Genomic DNA, 20,012 nt, shown 5'->3' with positions numbered 1-20,012 from the left:
ACAACGCTGAAACACTCGAGAGTCGATTTCGTTTTTATTACGACGTCCGATAGACCGTGAATTTTATTGTGTTATATTTTTAATAACAACTGGCAATCTATTATAGTTTCATAACAGAAAAAAAGAAGTCAACCTTAAATATCACGAAACTTTAAAACGGACACGTTTAATTTTATTTAATAATACGTTCTAACAATCTACAATTAAAACGATTCTAATAAAAAAGTGAAATATAGATAACAAGTTATTCAATTTTGGTGATTTGATATACTTATTTGGACATATTTATGTTGTTTTTATGTTTCCTGTGAGAACAAATCTCGTAACCTCGAATTTGTTATAGCCGTTTTTTATGCGTATATTAATCTATTAAATAAATAAGATATAACAATGTGTAATTAACCGTGTGATGTATGTGATTGTTAAAATTAGGCGCTTTGCGCAACTAAATTGAGGTTATGGCCAAAAATTGTTTGTATCGATTTTTTTAAATATAATAATACATAAGCATACAATTAAATGTGTAGTATTTAAAATTAAAATATATGGTATTAAATTTGTCTTTGATATTTGTAAGATGGCACGTATTATTTTTTTAATTATTATCTACTATGTGGTCATGGCCAATACTAGACTAGTGAAGCTCTAATTCACTTTGCCCCGGTTTAAAATGTATAAAAAATTATCCACGATTCGCATTCATATATAACCACTGAAATGGTTTTTAAACTTTCATTGAGTTAATTCGTTCACAGGGCTGGCCAGAGGGTGCACAGATGATTTCCAGGGGCGCTGCCCCAGAGGGGTGACAAATAATCAAAATAAAGGCGTAAAATTCCCTACACTTTTTTTCAAACAATGTTGCTACAAAATCTAAAATTTATTAGTGAGCGTATATGCAACCACGTGCACACGATCAGAAACCACTAACTTCGAATGATATTTGATTTCGTTGAACTAGTGGATGATATTTAAGAATACCCTTTTTTTATTTAAGCTTATAAATGCTATAACACACTAACTTATTTATGTTAAACACACCTAAAAAATATTTTTGACACCATATCGATTTCTCTGGGGTTCTAAAAACGCCTTTTTTATTACTGTTTAAAACTGCAAAATATATTCTAATAACTTTCTTAAATATATGTAAAAAGGGACTGTGCTGAAATTTAATAGTATATTTTTAATGTTAAAAAATAGCTCCCTTTATATGTAAAGCGACTCGATGATAGTCTCATACACCTACATATTTTACTCTTTGCACCTCGTCGCTCTTATATGCACACGTCGGTTAGCTACTGTTATATTCTTTGTTCTGTGGTTACCATACAGTTGTTTTCGCCGCTGTTTTTAGCCTTCAACTACCATTTTTCATGTCTTAAATGCGTAAATTTATTAAATAATTATAATAAAATACGTGTTACTTTGTTTTTAAAAATCCAAACATCAAATGCTACAATGTATTATTATTTAGTTAAGAAAAACATTGTATTATTATTTACCATACTTCATTGTGCGTATATGCAGGTGTTCGTTTTCTGTCTCTTTCCTGATCGTTCGCGTGTCTGCGTGCGGGCGAGATGCACATGCGCCAAACGATCATATTTTTGAAACATAGTGTAATATCGAAGTGTAGACAAACTATGAAGCAATATGCGAGATGCTATGTCAGTCTGTACTTCTTCTGTATATTATCCCTGAGAGATAAATTTTAAAGACTTGATCGAATGAAAATTGGGTTAGGTAAATTCGTGTAGATTAGGTTTATGTTTAAACAGCAAATGGACGTTTTGCAACTGGCAAATTAAGGTTCACAGACATTTTAAAGCAGCTTATAATTTCATTAGTTCAATTATATTTTCGCTAGTAGAAATATACGAGGTTCTTCTCAATGTTTTCTTTGACTTCAATGGCGTAGTGCACCATGAGTTACTGCCATATGGTCGTACGGTCAATAAATAATACTATTTGGAAGTTACACGTCGTTTGCGTGAAGCAATCCGATGAAAATTGTCAGAATTGTGGCAAAACAACCCGTGAAAGTTGCATCACGATAATGAGCCCGTTCACACCTCACTGCTTGTTCGTGAATTTTTGGCCAAAGCAACACCGGGCATACCCCCCTGTGACTTCTTTCTATTCCCAAAGCTGAAGAGAACCATGAAAAGACGAAGTTTTGCCAACATTGTACAGATAAAAACAGAATCGCTGAAAGAACTGAATGCCATACCGAAGTGCTTCGAAGATTGGAAAAAGCGCTGGCATAAGTTTTTTATATCTGAGGGGAATGACTTTGAAAGGAACAAAACTAATGTTGCTGAATATATTAAGATTTTTTAAGAAAAATGAAAATTCTCGTTACTTTTTGATTAAACTTCGTATATCTACTGGTGAAAATTTACTTGGACTTCACTAGTGAAAATGTAACTTTACTGATAAATACAAATTCACTATAACATTTATACTTTGCATGTAAATAAATAATGATAAGTATGTAAATGTTTATATAATATTACTGCGTATAGAAAAATTAAAATCATATAATTTTACGAACATCTGGCAGATAAATTATATTTTCACTGGTAAAACTATATATCTACCGTTGGTAATGTATTCCAATATGATTTAATTGAAATGACATATTTAAAAAAATATTTTCGGCAGAGATTCGAGACCGTTTTGTTAGATTTTTTTTTAAGAATAACCCGAGAATCATTAAAAGACGTACATTTTTTTGGTAAAATTAAAGAGGACAAATGCCCTTACCTATCTCTCTTCCTCCTTCCCGAAATAACGTCTCTGATGAATATATACAATCTAAATTTACGCTAAAAAATATATATGTACACATTGAAAATTTAAACGTTTTAACATAATGCACTGTTATTTTTGCACAGTCCTTTATACTATTAAATAAGAATTCCAACCCTGCCAATTTTATCGATTCGCCACTGGATGTATGAAACGCTCCCCGAACTAAAAGTGTACAACTTTCACGCATCCATGCTATATCGCTTTGTCAAAGAATTTCGCAAGAGAGATATGGGTGAGATATCCCTTTTTCTCTGGCACAGATTCGCTTGTATGTGTGCGAGCAACATGCATAAGTGTGTGTGACAGATCGAGAGAGCTAGGGCAAGGTGCTTCACGCTCTGACATATGCATCAAACGGCGTTTTAATCGTGCATCAGTATTTGTTTGCCTGTCGTCGAAAGAGTTACGTCAAAGCGCAGAATATTCCTGCGCTTATCAATTATTTTTCGATCTAATAGGTATATTTAATATTTTTATGCAAGTATTGTGGGGCCTATTTAATTTTTTATGGATGTATGTTTTATTTTCAATATTATCATTTGTATAGAAAAAATGTATAAAAATATTGGGTCTGAGTAGGAAATACGTTTGTGCGCCGTGCGGATGTATAAACAGTAACAAAAAGGCATAGCATGGTCCCTCGACAGTTAAATATTTAGACTCAACTCAACTCTTAAATATATGTATGTGTGTTCGTTTTTACCCCCATACGTGAAATCAAATATGAAATAAAATCGCAATAATATAATTTGTAGTTATAGTTATTGTTTATATTTAAAACAAAGTTTTGAACGTAGTTTTTACATGGCCATTAAAATTGTCGTTAAGGCCGCTAACGTTTGTTGTGATTTTGATACAACGAACAATTTGAAAATGGGCCTCGGAGACAAAGGCGCTATGCCCTCACCGCCGCGTTCTCGCAGCTCCGCCGGGTGAGTCTTACGATCCTCGATCTCCGGCGTCCCTTTCGCCCTGAAAATAAACATAATTCAAGTTTTGCCGCCCTGCGGCGGTTATTGATTTTATGCCGCCGCTCGCGCAGACATAAATAAAGTTTCGCGCATATCTTGACGCGCTGGGCGTCAACAAGCAACAGTCTCGAAATGGCCTTGTTTTGATCGTAACATGTGTGACTTTGCAGCCTCACGTCGACGCTGCTCAAGAGGCTACCTCTCAGAAGAATCGAGAACAGATATCCTGACAACCTAGATCAAATCTCGCCAACGGTAAACCGTTGAAAATATATTATCGCAAACGTAATACTAATACTGACACTTTCAGGCTTGTTCAAATGGAGAGGATTCTGTGTTCCATCTCAAGAGGAAGTACTTTCGTTCGCCGTCTAAATATCTCTCGCCTCACAGACGAAAGTAAGCTGTCTAGCATCGAATATGAAACGTCCTTGTTTTTATAATCATATTTATCTATTATGTATGCAGGTTTATTAAGGCAATCCACGATGAATCAGAAACGGACATCGGCTGCAACTACAGTTTCAGTTGCAATCAAAGCCTTCCGTCGATAAAAACGTCGTTCAAATCAAAAATGGATGTAGACGTAACGGGAGTCAAACAAAAGCAGACCATGGAATACGTTAGAGGTATGATTATTTATTTAATAAGAAATTAAATAGATCAATATGTAATGCCAGCATATTAAGGCGACAGAAGACGATGTTCCGGAACACAAAACTGGAATTTTTCGAGAATAGTCAACAACACCCTTCAGTAATTTGAAGAAATTCTTAGCGATACAACTTTCTGTGAGAACTCTCCTAATCATTATATAATGTATATCAATAACCTTTTTAAAACCCTCTTTATTAATAATTAGTAAAAGTGATCCAACTTCAGTTTCTAAACTTTTTTATAATAAACAAATTTAACCTGTTCACCGCCACTGTTTTTTAATGAAACTAGAGAGATGGCTAGAAAAGATAATCATCAATTATGCAGATAAGTGAAAGAGGAACTTTAACTTTTAATAACTTATATATATCAATCCATCTTGCCTAACAGTACCGAAGGTCTTTTCTATAATTAGAAGGCCATGTCCGTATCTTTCCATAAAAAAATTTTTATATAAACTTGGCAACTCTAGTGAGTTGGTGTGCCGTCAAATGGCTATTTTAAGATAAGTCTTATATTTATGAGCTGCTAGCCAGATTTCATAAGGTTTAATCAGGAAGTCCTTAGGAGGCATCTCTTCAAAAACGTCTTTAAACGAATAATTATGTAATTATTATTAATTAAATACAGTCGACGGACCGAACGGAGTGAGGTTTAATTCTTCACTGACGTCTCTGAGTGAATCGCCCCTACCGAGTGCACCGAATTTGCCTGTGGATAGATCATCGCAAGGCCTCAATCCAAATAAGGCTGTCTTTACAATCGATTATAAAACATCTCAGGTATATAGATAATAACTAGTTTATCTCTGTGGCAAAATTTTTGTTTTACAGTAATTAATAGATTTTAGTGTCAATCGATAACTTACACTTTCAGATATTGATTGTAAACAACCAAGCATGTTCGCTACTCGGTTTTTCATCGACCGAGCTCTGCGCTTTGAAGTTGGATCAATTGTTAAGACCTCGTCCGCCGAGTGGAATACCGGCTGCTGCTCTTCAAGAAGGCAGCTTAAACGCAGACGATGGAACGCTAATTCTGATGAGTGGAAAAGTAATTATCCGTAAAAATCCACACGGTACTCAAATCTAGATGTATGAATATTTTTTTATAATTTCTTAAGGTAGTGGAAATGCTAACCGGTAGTGGTGAAGTAATAGTCGTATCTTTGTGGATAAGACAGCTAGAACCGAATGGTCCGTGTTTGGCCGTAGCTGAACCAGTACATATAAAACAGATTGTGGTACGTATATAATACTTACACATTGTATAAATCAATTCTTTTCTCATCGATTATATTTATTTTAGTTGTATGTCGATATCGAAACTGGTTTGACTATCGGATGCGATAAAGAAGACGCCTCGTTGATCTTCCAATGCGATCACATCGACCATCTGATCGGTTTGCACATATCGACGTTGATTCCGTCGATCGTCATGCCAAAGAAAGACAATTCGGAAATATCCAAACACATCGCCAAACAAAAAGCAACAGGTAGATATATTTATTTTACTTTTCGAATGATACATTGTTTATAATATGTTTTATTTTTAGGGCGAACGTTTGACGGTAGTACGTTTCCTTTATGTTTATGGATCAAGCATCACGAAACCATCGAGTCTAAAACTCATGATGCGAAACGATTGCTGGATATCACCGTTCGGGTATTTTAATTTATCTAAAATATTAAGTGATATACAAAATCATATTTTTAAAAAGTTGTATTTATATGGCAAAAGGTTTATCATAACGTGAGTGGATTATTAGTCGTTGACGACTCTGGTGTAGTCACGGGATGTAACCATCATTTCACAATGCTGACGTTCGGTAAAACGTACAATGAAGTCATAGGAAAACCGATTACGTCCATCATAACCGATTTCTGCCACGAATCAAAATTGATTCATACGTCGACTTCGAGGAGTCGGAATATAACGATATCGCCTGTTCCGGATGATAATTCAGGTATTGTATTCAAAAATATATATTGCCGTTAAATATGTGATTTTAATTTAAGTATTATAGATTCCGACACGGATCCCATGGAAGACGGCAACAGTCACAAATCGTCAGCGAGTCAAAGCGGCCGACAATCTCAAGTCTCGCAGGTGACCAGAGACAAATCTTCGAGCGCCCTCTGTCTAGACAAGTCGTCGAGCTGCCTCAATATATATAAGACGCAAACTCCGACTCCTACCCAAGACATGGTGTCCAGTATCAGCAATACGGAGCAAAGGATGGACGCTGACGGTTCGTTGATACCGGACGTTTCCAACATATCGATGGACGACGATTTTTACAACATGAGCATATCCAAATCGAGATCGGAGAACATCTTGGGTTCGGATAACAGAGAGAATAATCTGAACGTTGCTAATAAATATGCCGAGAGTAACAAGTCATCGGAGAAATCCGATTCGGTGTATTTCACCACGAGAAAGTCTGTCGATTACAGCGTGAACGGAGCGCCACGAAAATGCAACGAGTCCTTGCACTTCAAATTAAACTTGGACAACGGTAAGGGCATTAATAAAATAACGTCGATGAAGTCCATCGTCTCGCATTTGGATAGGAGCAACATGTCGTTGGATTTGTGCGATTCGAATGAAACTAGCGCCGATTTCTTAACTCCGATCAATGAAATGCCAGTGTCGTGCATGGGCGAAGTATTGGCTAATGACGTGAATGTAATGTCCGATAAGTCTCTATCGAGCATGAAGAACGATGCTAAGTATTCGGATGCGTTGTCTAATAGTCCGAATAAATTCAGCGATAGTAAGTTTTGACATATTTTAGCTGCTATTGAAAAAATCTTTACATGTTATATGAAATTTTAGGAGAATGGCAACCTTACGTACCAAATATAAGGAGTCATATAAACACTTCGACTCCGCAACCGATCAGACAAGCTACGTCGAGAATAACGGGAGCACCGTCTCATCCGCTACATCCTTTATATCATCAACTTCAAAAAGATGCGACGTATAAAGGAAATGTGTTACATAAAGACGGCACTGAATTAGGTATAATTTTAATCAATTAAAATCTAATGTAAGATATGTTCAATGAAATAATATGTTTTAGGCGTCGTTTATACGGTATCGGAAGTCACACTTAGAGGAGGCGGAGATGTTCTTTGTGTTTGGGTCGGAGTCACGGAACCAGATTGTAACGTCTTAAACGCTTCGAGTATTAACTCGACGGCGGACAGTTCTATTTCGATTGTCCATAAACAAGGCAGTCACAATGTCAGTCGACCATTGTCCATATCATTGCTGAGTCAATGCGGCGAAGAGCAAACGTCCGGAGAGTACAGCAAGAACTATGTAACTCTAAAGCAAATCGGTAAAGGCGCTTTCGGTTGCGTCAAAATGGCTTATAGGAAATCGGATCGATTGCTAGTGATTGCCAAGTTCATACTGAAAGAGAAAGTGAATCAACAATTTTGGGTCGAAGGCAAGGATGATAATGGTAGAAAAATACCATTAGAGGCTAGTCTGTTACAGTCTTTGAAACATCCGAACGTTGTCACCGTTTTAGACTTGTACGAAAACGAGAAATATTTTCAAATGATCATGGAGAAGCACGGATCGGGAATGGATCTGTTTGAGTTCATCGAAAGATGGCCCAAATTGGACGAGCCGCTGGCTTGCTATATATTCAAGCAGGTATGCTTTCACATCTATTTATTGCTCCGACTGTAACTAATTATGATCGTACAAATTTTAGATCGCTCAGGCAGTCGAATATCTACATTCTCTGTCAATTTTACACAGAGACATTAAAGACGAAAATGTAATCATCGACAATAAATTTCACGTTAAACTGATCGATTTTGGATCGGCGACTTTCAGACACGACAACATATTGTTTTCAACGTTTTATGGCACTACGGAGTATTGCAGTCCTGAAGTTCTAGCAGGAAACAAGTAATATTCAATACATATAATAGAAGATTTGATATATTTTTTCTAATGATCATTTTAATTCAGATATGCAGGTCCTGAGCTCGAGATGTGGTCTATGGGCGTCACTCTCTACATTTTGATATTTTTCGAGAATCCTTTTATGGACATTGAAGACACAATCAGAGCATTACTCGTCTTTCCTAAAACAATATCGGCTGGTGCGATATTTTTCGTTGATTTTTGAGTGCGAGGTCGATGCGAGTGTATTTAACTATTTACTATTTACAGAACTGGAAACCTTGTTACGGTCCATGCTGAACAAAAGTCCCGAAGAACGCTGCACAATCACACAGCTGTTGGTCAATCCGTGGTTGAATCAGGTCGTACCGATTGGCAATTATAACTTCTCGGATATAATCAATTGCGGTAAGTTTGAATTGTGAACTTTTAATATCAGAAAATATGTATTAAATAGTAAAATAACAAAGAGCCGAAGCAGAATTTCCTGGAAGAGATCTTGCTCTTATTACTTAATTTTTTTCGGTATATAATGCCGAAATGATGTAGTGTAGAAAATCTTTGCGAGACATTGAAGAATCCGTCCCCATTAGTAATGCAAAAATAATCTGAGTGACCGATTAAATAAAAGAAGATTGACGTTCACCTTCGGCTTTCTTCATTATCCATCACGATTGAGTGCTACTATAATTGCAAATTTACTGCTCGCAATTCCCCGTCGACAATTGATCGCATAAACAATTTATAACCTGCATAAATGAACGCTAGCATATTTACAATAATTATAAGTAGAAAAATTACCACTTGCAATTCTCCGCCAGCAATTTTATTATTAGTTTTTATTAATATCCTAAAATAAAACGTACTGCAGAAAAAGTTTGATAATTTATATTTATTTTTTATTATTTATTCATTGTAGGCTTACGTATTTTAAAAAAATAACAAAAAACTGTTGCGTTTGACTCCCCTGGCACTCACAAAATCAAGGACATTCTTCGCACGCGTTTCGCAATAAGAACATAGGGCACGTGCTCTTGTTTACAAACTAAATACAAGGTCATTTAATACATAAAAAATGGGAAAAAAAGCTTGATTTGCTGATTTCGTTAAATTCACAAAATACGGTTGAAAGAACCTAATCTCAAATTTTGTATGGGTTCCTAGTCCCCTATAACAAAGTCCCAATCTCTACGCTATAGGGGATCGACTACAATGAATTAAAATGAGATTTGAAAAAATTTAACATAACGAATTGAAAAATAAACTCACTCTAACGATACATAATCAAAGGGTTAAGGCAGAAACTTAAATAAAAAATATCTTTTTGTGATTTGATCAAACACGATAGCGATTATTTGTAGATTTGTAAAAAAAATTACGGTCAATTAACATGGCAATAAACTGCTAGCGATCAATTGCCGGCGGTAAATTTTTCTACTCATAATTGTCATTATTATCGTAACAATTATGTTTTTCAACCAACAGCTGAGTTTCCATTGTCTTGTAAATTAAATGTATCAAGTGTTTCTGGTTATAGAGAGTCAAGAGGCTGCACCAGAGGTATACTATTCGGGATGGGGTTGTTCTGGTTCTCCACTTTCAGTTGAGGAAGATGCTCCGTCGCTCACCTCACATTCGGCAACTGTGAGTCACACAGATCCACTGGCACATATCCACAATCTTCCAACAGATGCACGTACAGGTATTGATTTAGTCTTTAAAAAAAATCATATAGTAATGAACCTGATTAATCCGAATGCTTGATTATTCAAGGCACTGTATTATTACACGAGAACGCGAACAAACAAGAGAAGAGCATCGGTAAAGATAAGAAGCGAAGATCGATGGCACAAGGGAAAGAAGACAAGGACGCCCAATCTGATAATTACAGTCTTAGGTCTTCCGCTGAGGTATAATAATGCATTTGTTTATAAGTGATGATCGATTATTTTCAATCTATTTTTTTTTTTATCAGATTCTAGATATATCAAAGCCCATGTCCGACGCCGGCGTAACCGATCTGAGCTCGGACGCCACTGGAAAGTCAGCGTGCGAATTCGAAAGGGACACGGACGACCCATACGACTGCAACAGTTGGGACGAGTGCGACCAAGAGAGTCTCTCTTAATCTGTGATATATATTTTTTTTTCTTCGTTGACAGATGTACTACTACGGGATGGATACCAAAGATGTATATTTAAAATTCAAAGAAAAGTTCTTTCTTATGCAACTCGAATGACCGGTAATGCTTCGACGAGGCAATAGGCATTCACATGTGATATATTCAATTTACAGTATTATGCAAGTTATTTTGTATTTGATAAGGTTTTGAGCTTGTATTTGAGGCTTTCTAAATTCGATTGATTTTCAAGGCTTTGAAAATTGTTTTATATGTCTCAAAAATATCAATTTAAGTAATATTAGAGTGCTGCATAAGTCTCATCTCAACACATTTTTTAATTGTCATGACTATATGATGAATATTCTACTCTTCATCTTTCACGATTTAATTCTTATGAGTTTATAGTAAAAATCCGAACTCTTCAAATATTCCATCATTATATACGTATCACTTCCTTTGCTGTTAATGTTTAACCTTGACTATAAATTTTGGTTTGTATTTGAGCGGCAAATTACAAATATTCTCTTTGACTCGATATCAAATTTACGTATACGAGATGTTGCTACCCAAAATTAGGGGAATTTTAATAGTGCGTAAACCAATTCTAGATGATCTTTGTTAATCATTGTACTGGTGAGAGGCCAGGTTATTATTATAACTTAAAATAAGTGGTTTGCCGATTTTAAGGAGCAAAGATAAAAAAAATATTGTCATGCTAATGCTGCAGATGTTTTAACAGTGGCTTTTTTTCTAGATTATGTGGAGGATCTAAACTTGAATTTAACTCATAAAATATTGATACAATATGATTTATGCAGCGAACTAATAAGCCTATTAAACGGCGAATATTTTAATATATCGAGGAATGAGGAGGATAGTCACATTTTGCTAATGAAAATGACAATATGATTTCAGAATATTTTGCCTTACCTCCTTTCTTCTTAAATATATATTGTTCTAACAAAAAAACTCAAACCTTTGTCATTATGCATTATTTTAATTTGTAGATATTTTTGAAATCTTAATCGTTTAACTTACACTTACATATCATTCAACTTTCTTTCGCACAAAGATGAAATTTTAGAGTTAAGGTATAGAGCGCTTTTTATAAAAGAAATACAATTGGGTGTTCATTTTAATGATGACTTGATTTTGTCACAGTCGCATTTTGATCGACGATCAGCTTTGATTTCTTAACTGTAACGCCTTAAAAAAACTTCCGTCGTCATTTGATTACCTACAGTATTACTGTGTAGCTTATTTATAAATAAAAAGATACTTAGGGCCGATTCTCGCGTATTATGGCTGTGACAATCGTGTAGCTGGTAACTAACTGCTTTAGAAGACAGTCTAGAAGAGATACAAAATTTAGCGTATTTTTTTAACGCGCTTTTGTAACATATGTAAATAATTTTGTACATAGACTAAATTTACAATAGATTTTTTAACGCGTTCGTCGTCTTTGTCGTCTCGATTTGATGTAAAATTTTCAACACATTTCGGCATTTAATAAGCAAGTATAGTCAAAGTTACGCTGTTTCGGGGTCACCGTTCTATATATACGATTAGATAATTTGGTCACCGTTGTGGATAAAACGATAGCTTTAAACGATCCAAAGATACACCGCGCTTTAAATCGGTCAGTATTAGGGTGATGAAATAAAAAGAGGTATATTTTCCGTGCAACTTATTTGCGTACAGGGTGTCGAAAAGTTTAGTGGGTATGATTAGAGAATAGTTCTTTGCACCCTTGTGAAATTTAGTGCCTTACAGCCATTTTAAAGTTGATTTAAAATGTTTGTTGCCTAAATGGAGTGTTTAATTTATATTATTACGGTCAAATAAAAATGTTTTACTTCGTGAATCGTTTCGTTTTTATTTTTATCCACCAAGATATGATATAAATTATTATTAAACAATGATAAATTATAATATACAACAAAAACACACATTTAATACATTCATAATGTATAAACACTTATCGTTATCAATTTTACAGTTAAACAACAAACCACATAACATTAATTAAAATTCTCGAATCAACATACAAAAATCTTTCCAAGATCCTAATAATTTGTACAACCCAACTTTCTACTGCTCCTGAATCTGAACAATTAGATTAAGGCAATGCATACAGTTTTACCGACATCCTTGTTGTTACTAATGTACCATTCATAAAAACAATTACATCTTTACTGACACTTTACGCTTTTCTACTATACTGAGAAACTATATTTGTATGCTTAAAAACAGCAGCATCGAACGGTATCTAAAAGTATAACTAATTTAGATAGACGTGCCATCTTTCAAAAATCATTAAATTCAAAGTGGCAGAAAATTATCATAGACCCCCTCAATTCCCAAACAATCCTCATCCTTCTTAGGCGCATAAAAACACTGACTGTAATTCAAAACTCTATTCTCATCAACATCCTGCACCTCGTGACTCTTAACATGCCTATTAAAAGCGCCCTTTTGTATGAAACCCTGTTTACAAACTTCACATTTGTACGGCCTGACTCCCGAGTGAGTCATTATATGATCTTTTATGTCCTTCCTGTTTCTGAACCATCTTCCGCAATAGTCGCACTGAACGTTTCGTTCACCCGTGTGAAGCATCCTGTGTACTTTTACGAAAGGTTTGCATTTGAAGGTTTTGCCGCAGATGTCGCAAGCGTACGGCCTGGCGTCCGAGTGCGTTTTCATGTGCTTATTCAAGTCCCGCCTGAACAGGAACTTAAACGAACAGTGCGGACAGGTAAAGTTCTTGATTCCATCGTGTCGTAGCTTGTGATATTTAAGTTCATTTGTGGTGATGAATTTTTTATCGCATTTGTTGCAAGCGAAAGGCCTCTCTTTTGAGTGCCTTAATAAATGTGACTAAAATATATATAAAAAAGATTAGTTTCGTGTTAAAATTAAAATAAATTTATTGGAAAAATCAAGTTTAGCATAAAATTGTAAGTGCCAAGATCTAAGCGTTGTAGGAAAAATAAAAAGGATTTAAAAATCGCATAAAAAGAGAAGGTAAATTCTTTTACCAATGTTTTAAATATATTAGACCTACAAATGACGCTTCAATAAAAACATAATTTAAATTGTATTGGACATACAGCAACGATTACAAAATCTTATAACTACTGATGTAATTAATAAACTCGAAGAATATGAATGTGCAACAAAACGGTTTAAAAATCTTAGCTTGGAATGCAAACGGTCTTTGAGAGAGACAGCGTGAAATTAATAATTTTTTAATGAATAAAGACATAGATATGACTTTAATATCTGAAACAAATTTAAAAGCGTTGATAAAAACAAATTTCGCTAATAATAAATCAAATAGGAACGATCGTCTTATTGGAGTTGGAGGTGGAACTGCGATATTACTTATCATAAAATATTGTTTAAGCTGTTGAAGAAAAATCTGAAGCCATTGCAGTCTACAAAACCAATGCAATAAAATTGAAGTTGAATTCTAAAAGTTGAAAAATTTAAATCTCTGACGACGTTGAGTATGGTTTTATTTTTCTACTTTTTTTTCTGAAGAACTGCCTTATGACCCATGTATAAAAATGGCAACTAATTACAGGTATATTAGATTGAGATTTTGCCTAACAAGTTATGAAAATAATACAAAAATTACCCATTATAGTAATTATTTGTCCAATTGGCACTTATAAACTTATGGAAAAGCATAACACAAATAAACCAACCTTTAAACCAATCGACAGCGTAAATTTAGCACCACATATGTGACACACATGCTTTTTGATTCCCGTGTGCACCTCTTTGTGCAGATTCAAAGCTCCCCTTTGCGAAAAAGCCTTATCGCAAATATCACATATATGCTTTTTGATTCCGCTGTGTACTAACAAATGCGCTTTGAGCGATTTGTCTGATTTGTAAGTTTTGTCACATAGTTCACACTTCACTTCTTTATCAATTGTGCTCTTGTGTGTCAGCATGTGGTACCTAAGCGTCTTTTTGGTTTTGTAAAACTTATCACACACTTTGCATTTCAAATTGTGCAATGAAGAATGCTGTCTCAAAGCAAGCTTCGTTGCAAAAGACTCGTCGCATTGTTTGCAGTAGAAGTTCACTAATTTATTGCGCATGCGGTCTAATAAAGTAGAAATTTTTATGTCATCGTCTTCGTCGTCATCATCATTGACACTCTCTGTATCCTGAAATTGGAAGAAGTCAGCATAATAACATAAAGCAATTGTTAATGTGTTTGCTAATAATTATTTTTAAAAATGCTTATGCTAAAAATATTAAATGTTGGCATCCTTTTTAAGACAGATTAAAAAAAGCAGCAACAAAGCAGATCAAAATAGAATAAGGATTAACGCTCGAAATATCTTACAATAAAATTACTATAATCACCTTTGTGTTTGTGTGCACTTTTTCTCGTATATATAATTTATGATTTGATTTTGTTATATCGCCTTTCTTTTTATGCACTTTCAAATGTTTATAATAGGAACCTTTTGATTTATAGGTCTTCGAACAATAATCACAAAAGTACTTATTCTTTAAATTTGAAGTTGCATTCTCATCATCGAAGCCATCTGAAATTAAATAAATTAATGATGCAACATATGAAATAATGGATTATTAATTAAGTAAGTATTTCTGACCTTTATTATTCAAATTTTCATTGTTCATGTAATCAATGGTGTCTCGTAAATTATATTCCACTTTTACTTGCACTTCTTCTACATGTTGCTTTAACAATAGTGAACACATTATTAACAAAATGTAATTCTATAAAATCAAATAATGAATATGGTATTTACCTTGTTTATGAGATTAGATACATTTACATGAGAAATAAATTGATGATCTTCTTCAGAGCGTTCAAACTTGACGTCCGTCGTATCCTGTTGATTATTAGATTCGCTATCTTGTCGCAAAAAAACGTCAGATTGATAGCATAACATTTTAAAGTCGTAAAATTTATATATCATATTGTAACACGACTCGCAAAGATGCTGAGGTAAGTTGTCGTGTTTGTTGAGCTTAAAAAGAACGACGGCGTTAGTTATAGACAGTTAAATGTACAACCTTATTGAAACTGACATTCAAAGATGTGCATTCTCTAAAACGATATGCGCAATCGTTTATGTGCAAACTATTTAGCTGCGAGTCGTTGTTCAAACAAGCACGGCATATCTTGGATTCTTTTCCATTCGCCAATCGATTGCTTTTCGTTTCCATTTCGAGATGTCTGAAATTGTTCATAAAGGCAGCCGCGTCAACGAAACTTCAGATACTATTTATTTTTATATGTTGGTCTTAACGCGCAAAAAATTTACTATCAATGACAGTAGTAATGAAAATTCAAACATCTACATTTAATATCACTTAGATTGTTTAAACTAAAATTTCTAAGTAATAAAATAACAAATATTTTTTTAATGTGTTCGATATTACCCCTATTTTAATGGGGGTAATATCGAACACATTATTTTTATATCTACTGTCGAGAGCCCGGAATATTTTTAATCAAGCGTAGAATGAGATTTTTGCTATTATTTAGGCATGCACACAAACGCATTTCCTACTCAGAAACGATGATATCAAGAACGCGCGATTTCTCACTGTTGGCAATAAAACACAATATATATTTTCACATTTTTTTCACAAATAACTCTGTGACAAAATACGATACACGCGTAACTTTATTACCAGAGTAAAAGTTACACGTGCGTCTTCGTCTAATATTATAAGTACTACTGGACGAAGACGATATAGAAATATCTAGGAGAGCAAAAGTTTTCACGAATAACTCTATCGCTGAGTTTTGCGGTTTATGCAAATAAACGTTCTCCTGTCGTACAATTACACTTTTTTTTAATAAATCTACTGATATGAGGCGTATAAAATACTTTTGACGGCATCGATCGTCTTATTCGCTACTCAGAATATTAGGCATTGAAAGTGTGGGAGCCTAGATTTGTTATGGCCAAAACTGGTCGACACTTGAGTAGAACTTACGTGACGGTTATTCTCTACACTGACAATCTTCCGGGCGTTCCGACGCGTCGTCTCGTGTCCGCTTTTTAGAACCATCTAGAGAGCACCGTTATTATTCAATGAAACATTACTGCAGCGCTCAATCTGTGTATAATTGCCACTCGTCACCACCCCTGCCCTAAATTGGTGATCCCGACAATCCCGCTGTTTTTTAAGTTTTTCACCTTATATTTGGGCATGGCGTATTGATTGCGCCTTGATAACCATAACCCATGACTAGGTAGCGGACGTCTTGATAGCGCCTTGATAACGATAACCCCTACATGACTAGGTAGAGGACAAGAGCGATAGTTAGTCCCCGAGGACGAAGAGTGACAGACTCTTTGAAACGTCGGACGCTCACATTTAAGTAAGATCGTTATGGCATCCGTAGCCAATGTCGATCATAAAACCTTGAAAAACAGCATTACCGCATTGATCGTTACCAAAACCTTTTTAAATAAATTAATAAACCATCCATACAAGCGTTGAAGTTATATAAATGTTCATTTACAAAGGTCTTGGTCATGGTCAAAGGGGTCATGCTGTTTTTTCGGTTTTTCCCCTTGTATTTGGACGTAGCGTCTTGATAGTGCCTTGTTAACTATAACTACGTGATAACTCCTACATGACTAGGTAGAGAACAAGAGCGACAGTTATTCTCCGAGGACGAAGATTGACAGACTCTTTGAAACGTCGGACGCTCACATTTAAGTAAGATCGTGATGGCATCCGTAGCCAATATCGATCATAAAAATCTAAAAACCTTTTGTAAATAAATAAATAAACTTTCCATACGAGCGTTGAAACGATATAAATGTTCATTTACAAAGGTCTTGATCACGGTTAAAGTGGTCATGCTTTTTTTTAAGTTTTTCACCTTGATTTTGGGCGTGGCGTCTTGATTGCACGTTGATAACCGTAACACATGACTAGGTATCTGACGTCTTGATAGCGCCTTGATAACAATAACCCCTACCTAACTAGGTAGAGGACAAGAGCGATAGTTAGTCCCCGACGACGAAAAGTGACAGACTCTTCGAAACGTTGGACGCTCACATTTAAGTAAGATCGCGATGGCATCCGTAGCCAATATCGATCATAAGAACCTGAAAAACAGCATGACCGCATTGATCGTGCCAAAACCTTTTGTAAATAAATTAATTAACCTTCCATACAAGCGTTGAAGTTATATATATGTTAATTTACAAAGGTCTTGGTCGTGGTTAAGCGGTCATGGTGTTTTTTTGAGTGTTTCCCTTAGTATTTGTGCATAGCGTTTTGATAGCGCCTTCTTAACTATAACTCCGCGATAACCCCTACATAACTAGGTAAAGAACAAGAGCGACAGTTATTCTCCGAGAACGAAGAATGACAGACTCTTCGAAACGTCGGACGCTCACATTTAAGTAAGATCGCGATGGCATCCGTAGCCAATATCGATCATAAAAATCTAAAAACTTTTTGTAAATAAATTAATAAACCTTCCATACGAGCGTTGAAGTGATATAAATATTCATTTACAAAGGTCTTGGTCACGGTTAAAATGGTCATGCTGTTTTTTTTAAGTTTTTCAGCTTATATTTGGGCATGACGTATTGATTGCGCTTTGATAACCATAACACACGACTATGTAGCGAACGTCTTGATAGCGCCTTGATAACGATAACCCCTACATGATTAGGTAGAGGACAAGAGATATCTTGTATGATATAAAAGATATGTCTTGGTCACGGTTAAAGCGGTCATGCTATTTTTTAAGTTTTTCACCTTATATTTGGGCGTGGCGTATTGATTGCGCCTTGATAACCATAATACCTGACAAGGTAGCGGACGTCTTGATAACGATAGCCCCTAAATGACTAGGTAGAAGACGGAGCGATAGTTATCAGAACGTCGGACGTTTGGTTCCGAAAAATATAAAATTATAAATAATTGTATAAATAAAAATGTAAATAATTATGTAAATGGTAAAAATGTGAATAAATATATAAAATCCATGTTTCTCAACATTATTGGCTGGCTTTGTTATTTCTTATTTTATGTCGATTTAAAAAAAAAAAAAAAAACACTAGCCAAAGTGGTCTGAGTTTTTTTTTCTTTTTTTAACCATTTTAAAACTCTAAAAATTTAGATTTTTGTTTGGAAGTACGTTTTTTATCATAATTGTCTTATATTAGGTCTTATTTTAATTTGAAAATATATAATTTATAATGAATAATAAAGTTTGTATAGAAAATTTCTTGGACTAAAATATTTTATTAAGTTTATTGGTCATTTTTTATATTCTGCTAAATATGCTGGTGCGTACATATTATAATAATTAGTTTTAATCGAAAAATCAGGAAATCGCTATTTTCTATAATCGACACTGGGTTTTATATTGCAAGTTTATTTAAAAACTAGAATCAAATGTGAAAAAATAATATAGAAAATGTAATACGCGTGCTTTGTTCATTAAAGTCTATAAATAAATGTTGTTTATTTGATTGGCAGACAACATTAAATATTAAATAATTAATAAAATATTCGTAAATTCTTTGCTCTGAAAATAAAAAAAGTAATTAAGTGGCACACAAAAACGAAGTTCTTGCAGAATCTTCGGATTGTATATATTCTCTACCTACAGTTGAAATAAGTGCTTTTTCCATGCACACTCATTGATGAAACTCTAGCGAATCATATCCTAGCGTACTTTGTAGTATTTTTTTAGAAATAAAAATAGATAGTATTTTTATTTCCTTATTTACAGATATCTGAGACATCTTTCTTAGACATTTTCTATTAAAAGTGAGTCGATTATTTGGAAACCAGACCAAAGAAACGTTTTCTTTTATAACGCAAACGACCATTTCCGTACTTCTGCGTTTTAAAATTAGTCAAAATACTCACACTTTATAAGAAACTACGTAGAAATATAATGTCAGAACAATTAATACAATTTAAATATACGTATACAACTTAGCTAAGTACCAATAATAAAAAACATGTTACAATTTTTTTTCAGAAATATGTTGCTGTTATTTTTACTTTGACTTCTTTTATATTTATTTCAATATATAGGCGGCATTTAATTGTTATTATTTTTCATAATTAATGATATACATCAAATGTTCGATTAATGAAAAAATCCGAAGATATCATTAAATTTGTGTTTTTTTTTTAATTTTGGAAACTGAAGTTGTATCATCCTTTATAAGAGCATGTAAGAGAGAGCGGCCACGTTATAATATATACTACTTTGTTTTCTTACAGTCCGACTATTTGCATCGTCGGACGCATGCACTCCTTAAGAGCTTGTTTATTAACCTTAGACCTGAAAAGAAGAAGCCGCAATAAACAATAGCACTGCATAAGGTTCGTATAATTTTATAAACTTCATTAAGAATATTTTTGTCTGTAATTGTTTTATACGTGGAAGCTAATTCTTCAGTCACTTCAAATATGGCATTGACTATTCGAATAAATAATGTGGTACAAACTCTGTACCATAAATATG

At 34.3% G+C, this 20,012-nt stretch overlaps 3 protein-coding genes across 5 annotated transcripts in view; 2 read left to right on the top strand and 1 right to left on the bottom strand.

Annotated features, from left to right (window-relative positions):
- Positions 1 to 3,565: 3,565 nt before the first annotated feature.
- Pask (PAS domain containing serine/threonine kinase) lies at positions 3,566 to 12,359 on the top strand. The gene is made up of 19 exons (XM_088190408.1): positions 3,566 to 3,749; positions 3,959 to 4,043; positions 4,099 to 4,187; positions 4,257 to 4,417; positions 5,076 to 5,227; positions 5,322 to 5,498; positions 5,569 to 5,688; positions 5,754 to 5,940; positions 6,001 to 6,110; positions 6,186 to 6,411; positions 6,472 to 7,221; positions 7,284 to 7,469; positions 7,531 to 8,114; positions 8,176 to 8,375; positions 8,439 to 8,572; positions 8,643 to 8,780; positions 9,910 to 10,074; positions 10,146 to 10,282; positions 10,348 to 12,359. The coding sequence occupies exons 1-19, from the start codon at positions 3,622 to 3,624 to the stop codon at positions 10,498 to 10,500; spliced, it is 3,882 nt and encodes a 1,293-aa protein (XP_088046534.1). The 5' UTR covers positions 3,566 to 3,621; the 3' UTR covers positions 10,501 to 12,359.
- LOC148232717 (uncharacterized) overlaps positions 12,352 to 20,012 on the bottom strand; it is a 21,551-nt gene continuing 13,890 nt past the window's right edge. The window contains exons 8-13 of the mRNA XM_088190665.1: positions 15,578 to 15,763; positions 15,295 to 15,516; positions 15,136 to 15,223; positions 14,882 to 15,066; positions 14,209 to 14,679; positions 12,352 to 13,375 (exon numbers count right to left, since the gene is read on the bottom strand). Of these exons, the coding sequence (XP_088046791.1) occupies positions 12,818 to 13,375; positions 14,209 to 14,679; positions 14,882 to 15,066; positions 15,136 to 15,223; positions 15,295 to 15,516; positions 15,578 to 15,763 (1,710 nt within the window). The 3' untranslated portion in view covers positions 12,352 to 12,817. The remainder of the gene's footprint in view (positions 13,376 to 14,208; positions 14,680 to 14,881; positions 15,067 to 15,135; positions 15,224 to 15,294; positions 15,517 to 15,577; positions 15,764 to 20,012) is intronic.
- LOC148232718 (uncharacterized) overlaps positions 16,483 to 20,012 on the top strand; it is a 9,352-nt gene continuing 5,822 nt past the window's right edge. Inside the window, exons 1-2 of one of the 3 annotated variants that reach the window (XM_088190434.1) lie at positions 16,483 to 17,922; positions 19,769 to 19,870. The gene's annotated coding sequence lies outside the window, so the exon portion shown is untranslated. The remainder of the gene's footprint in view (positions 17,923 to 19,768; positions 19,871 to 20,012) is intronic. The other 2 variants (XM_088190436.1, XM_088190435.1) reach the window with 2 other exon arrangements.

The sequence above is a fragment of the Plectrocnemia conspersa genome, unplaced genomic scaffold, assembly GCF_051122295.1.
Source record: "Plectrocnemia conspersa isolate PC_06_02 unplaced genomic scaffold, ASM5112229v1 ptg000008l, whole genome shotgun sequence".
Classification (NCBI taxonomy): domain Eukaryota; kingdom Metazoa; phylum Arthropoda; class Insecta; order Trichoptera; family Polycentropodidae; genus Plectrocnemia; species Plectrocnemia conspersa.
Note: the sequence above shows the minus strand (reverse complement) of the source record. Positions and strands in the feature narration are given on the sequence as shown.

Bases quoted from the DNA above. Each gene is read 5' to 3' on its own strand.
- Pask (XM_088190408.1), top strand. From the start codon at position 3,622: ATGGCCATTAAAATTGTCGTTAAGGCCGCTAACGTTTGTTGTGATTTT. The intron at 4,188-4,256 runs GTAAGCTGTCTA...TTATGTATGCAG, and splicing joins CTCTCGCCTCACAGACGAAA to GTTTATTAAGGCAATCCACG. The intron at 5,228-5,321 runs GTATATAGATAA...TTACACTTTCAG, and splicing joins TCGATTATAAAACATCTCAG to ATATTGATTGTAAACAACCA.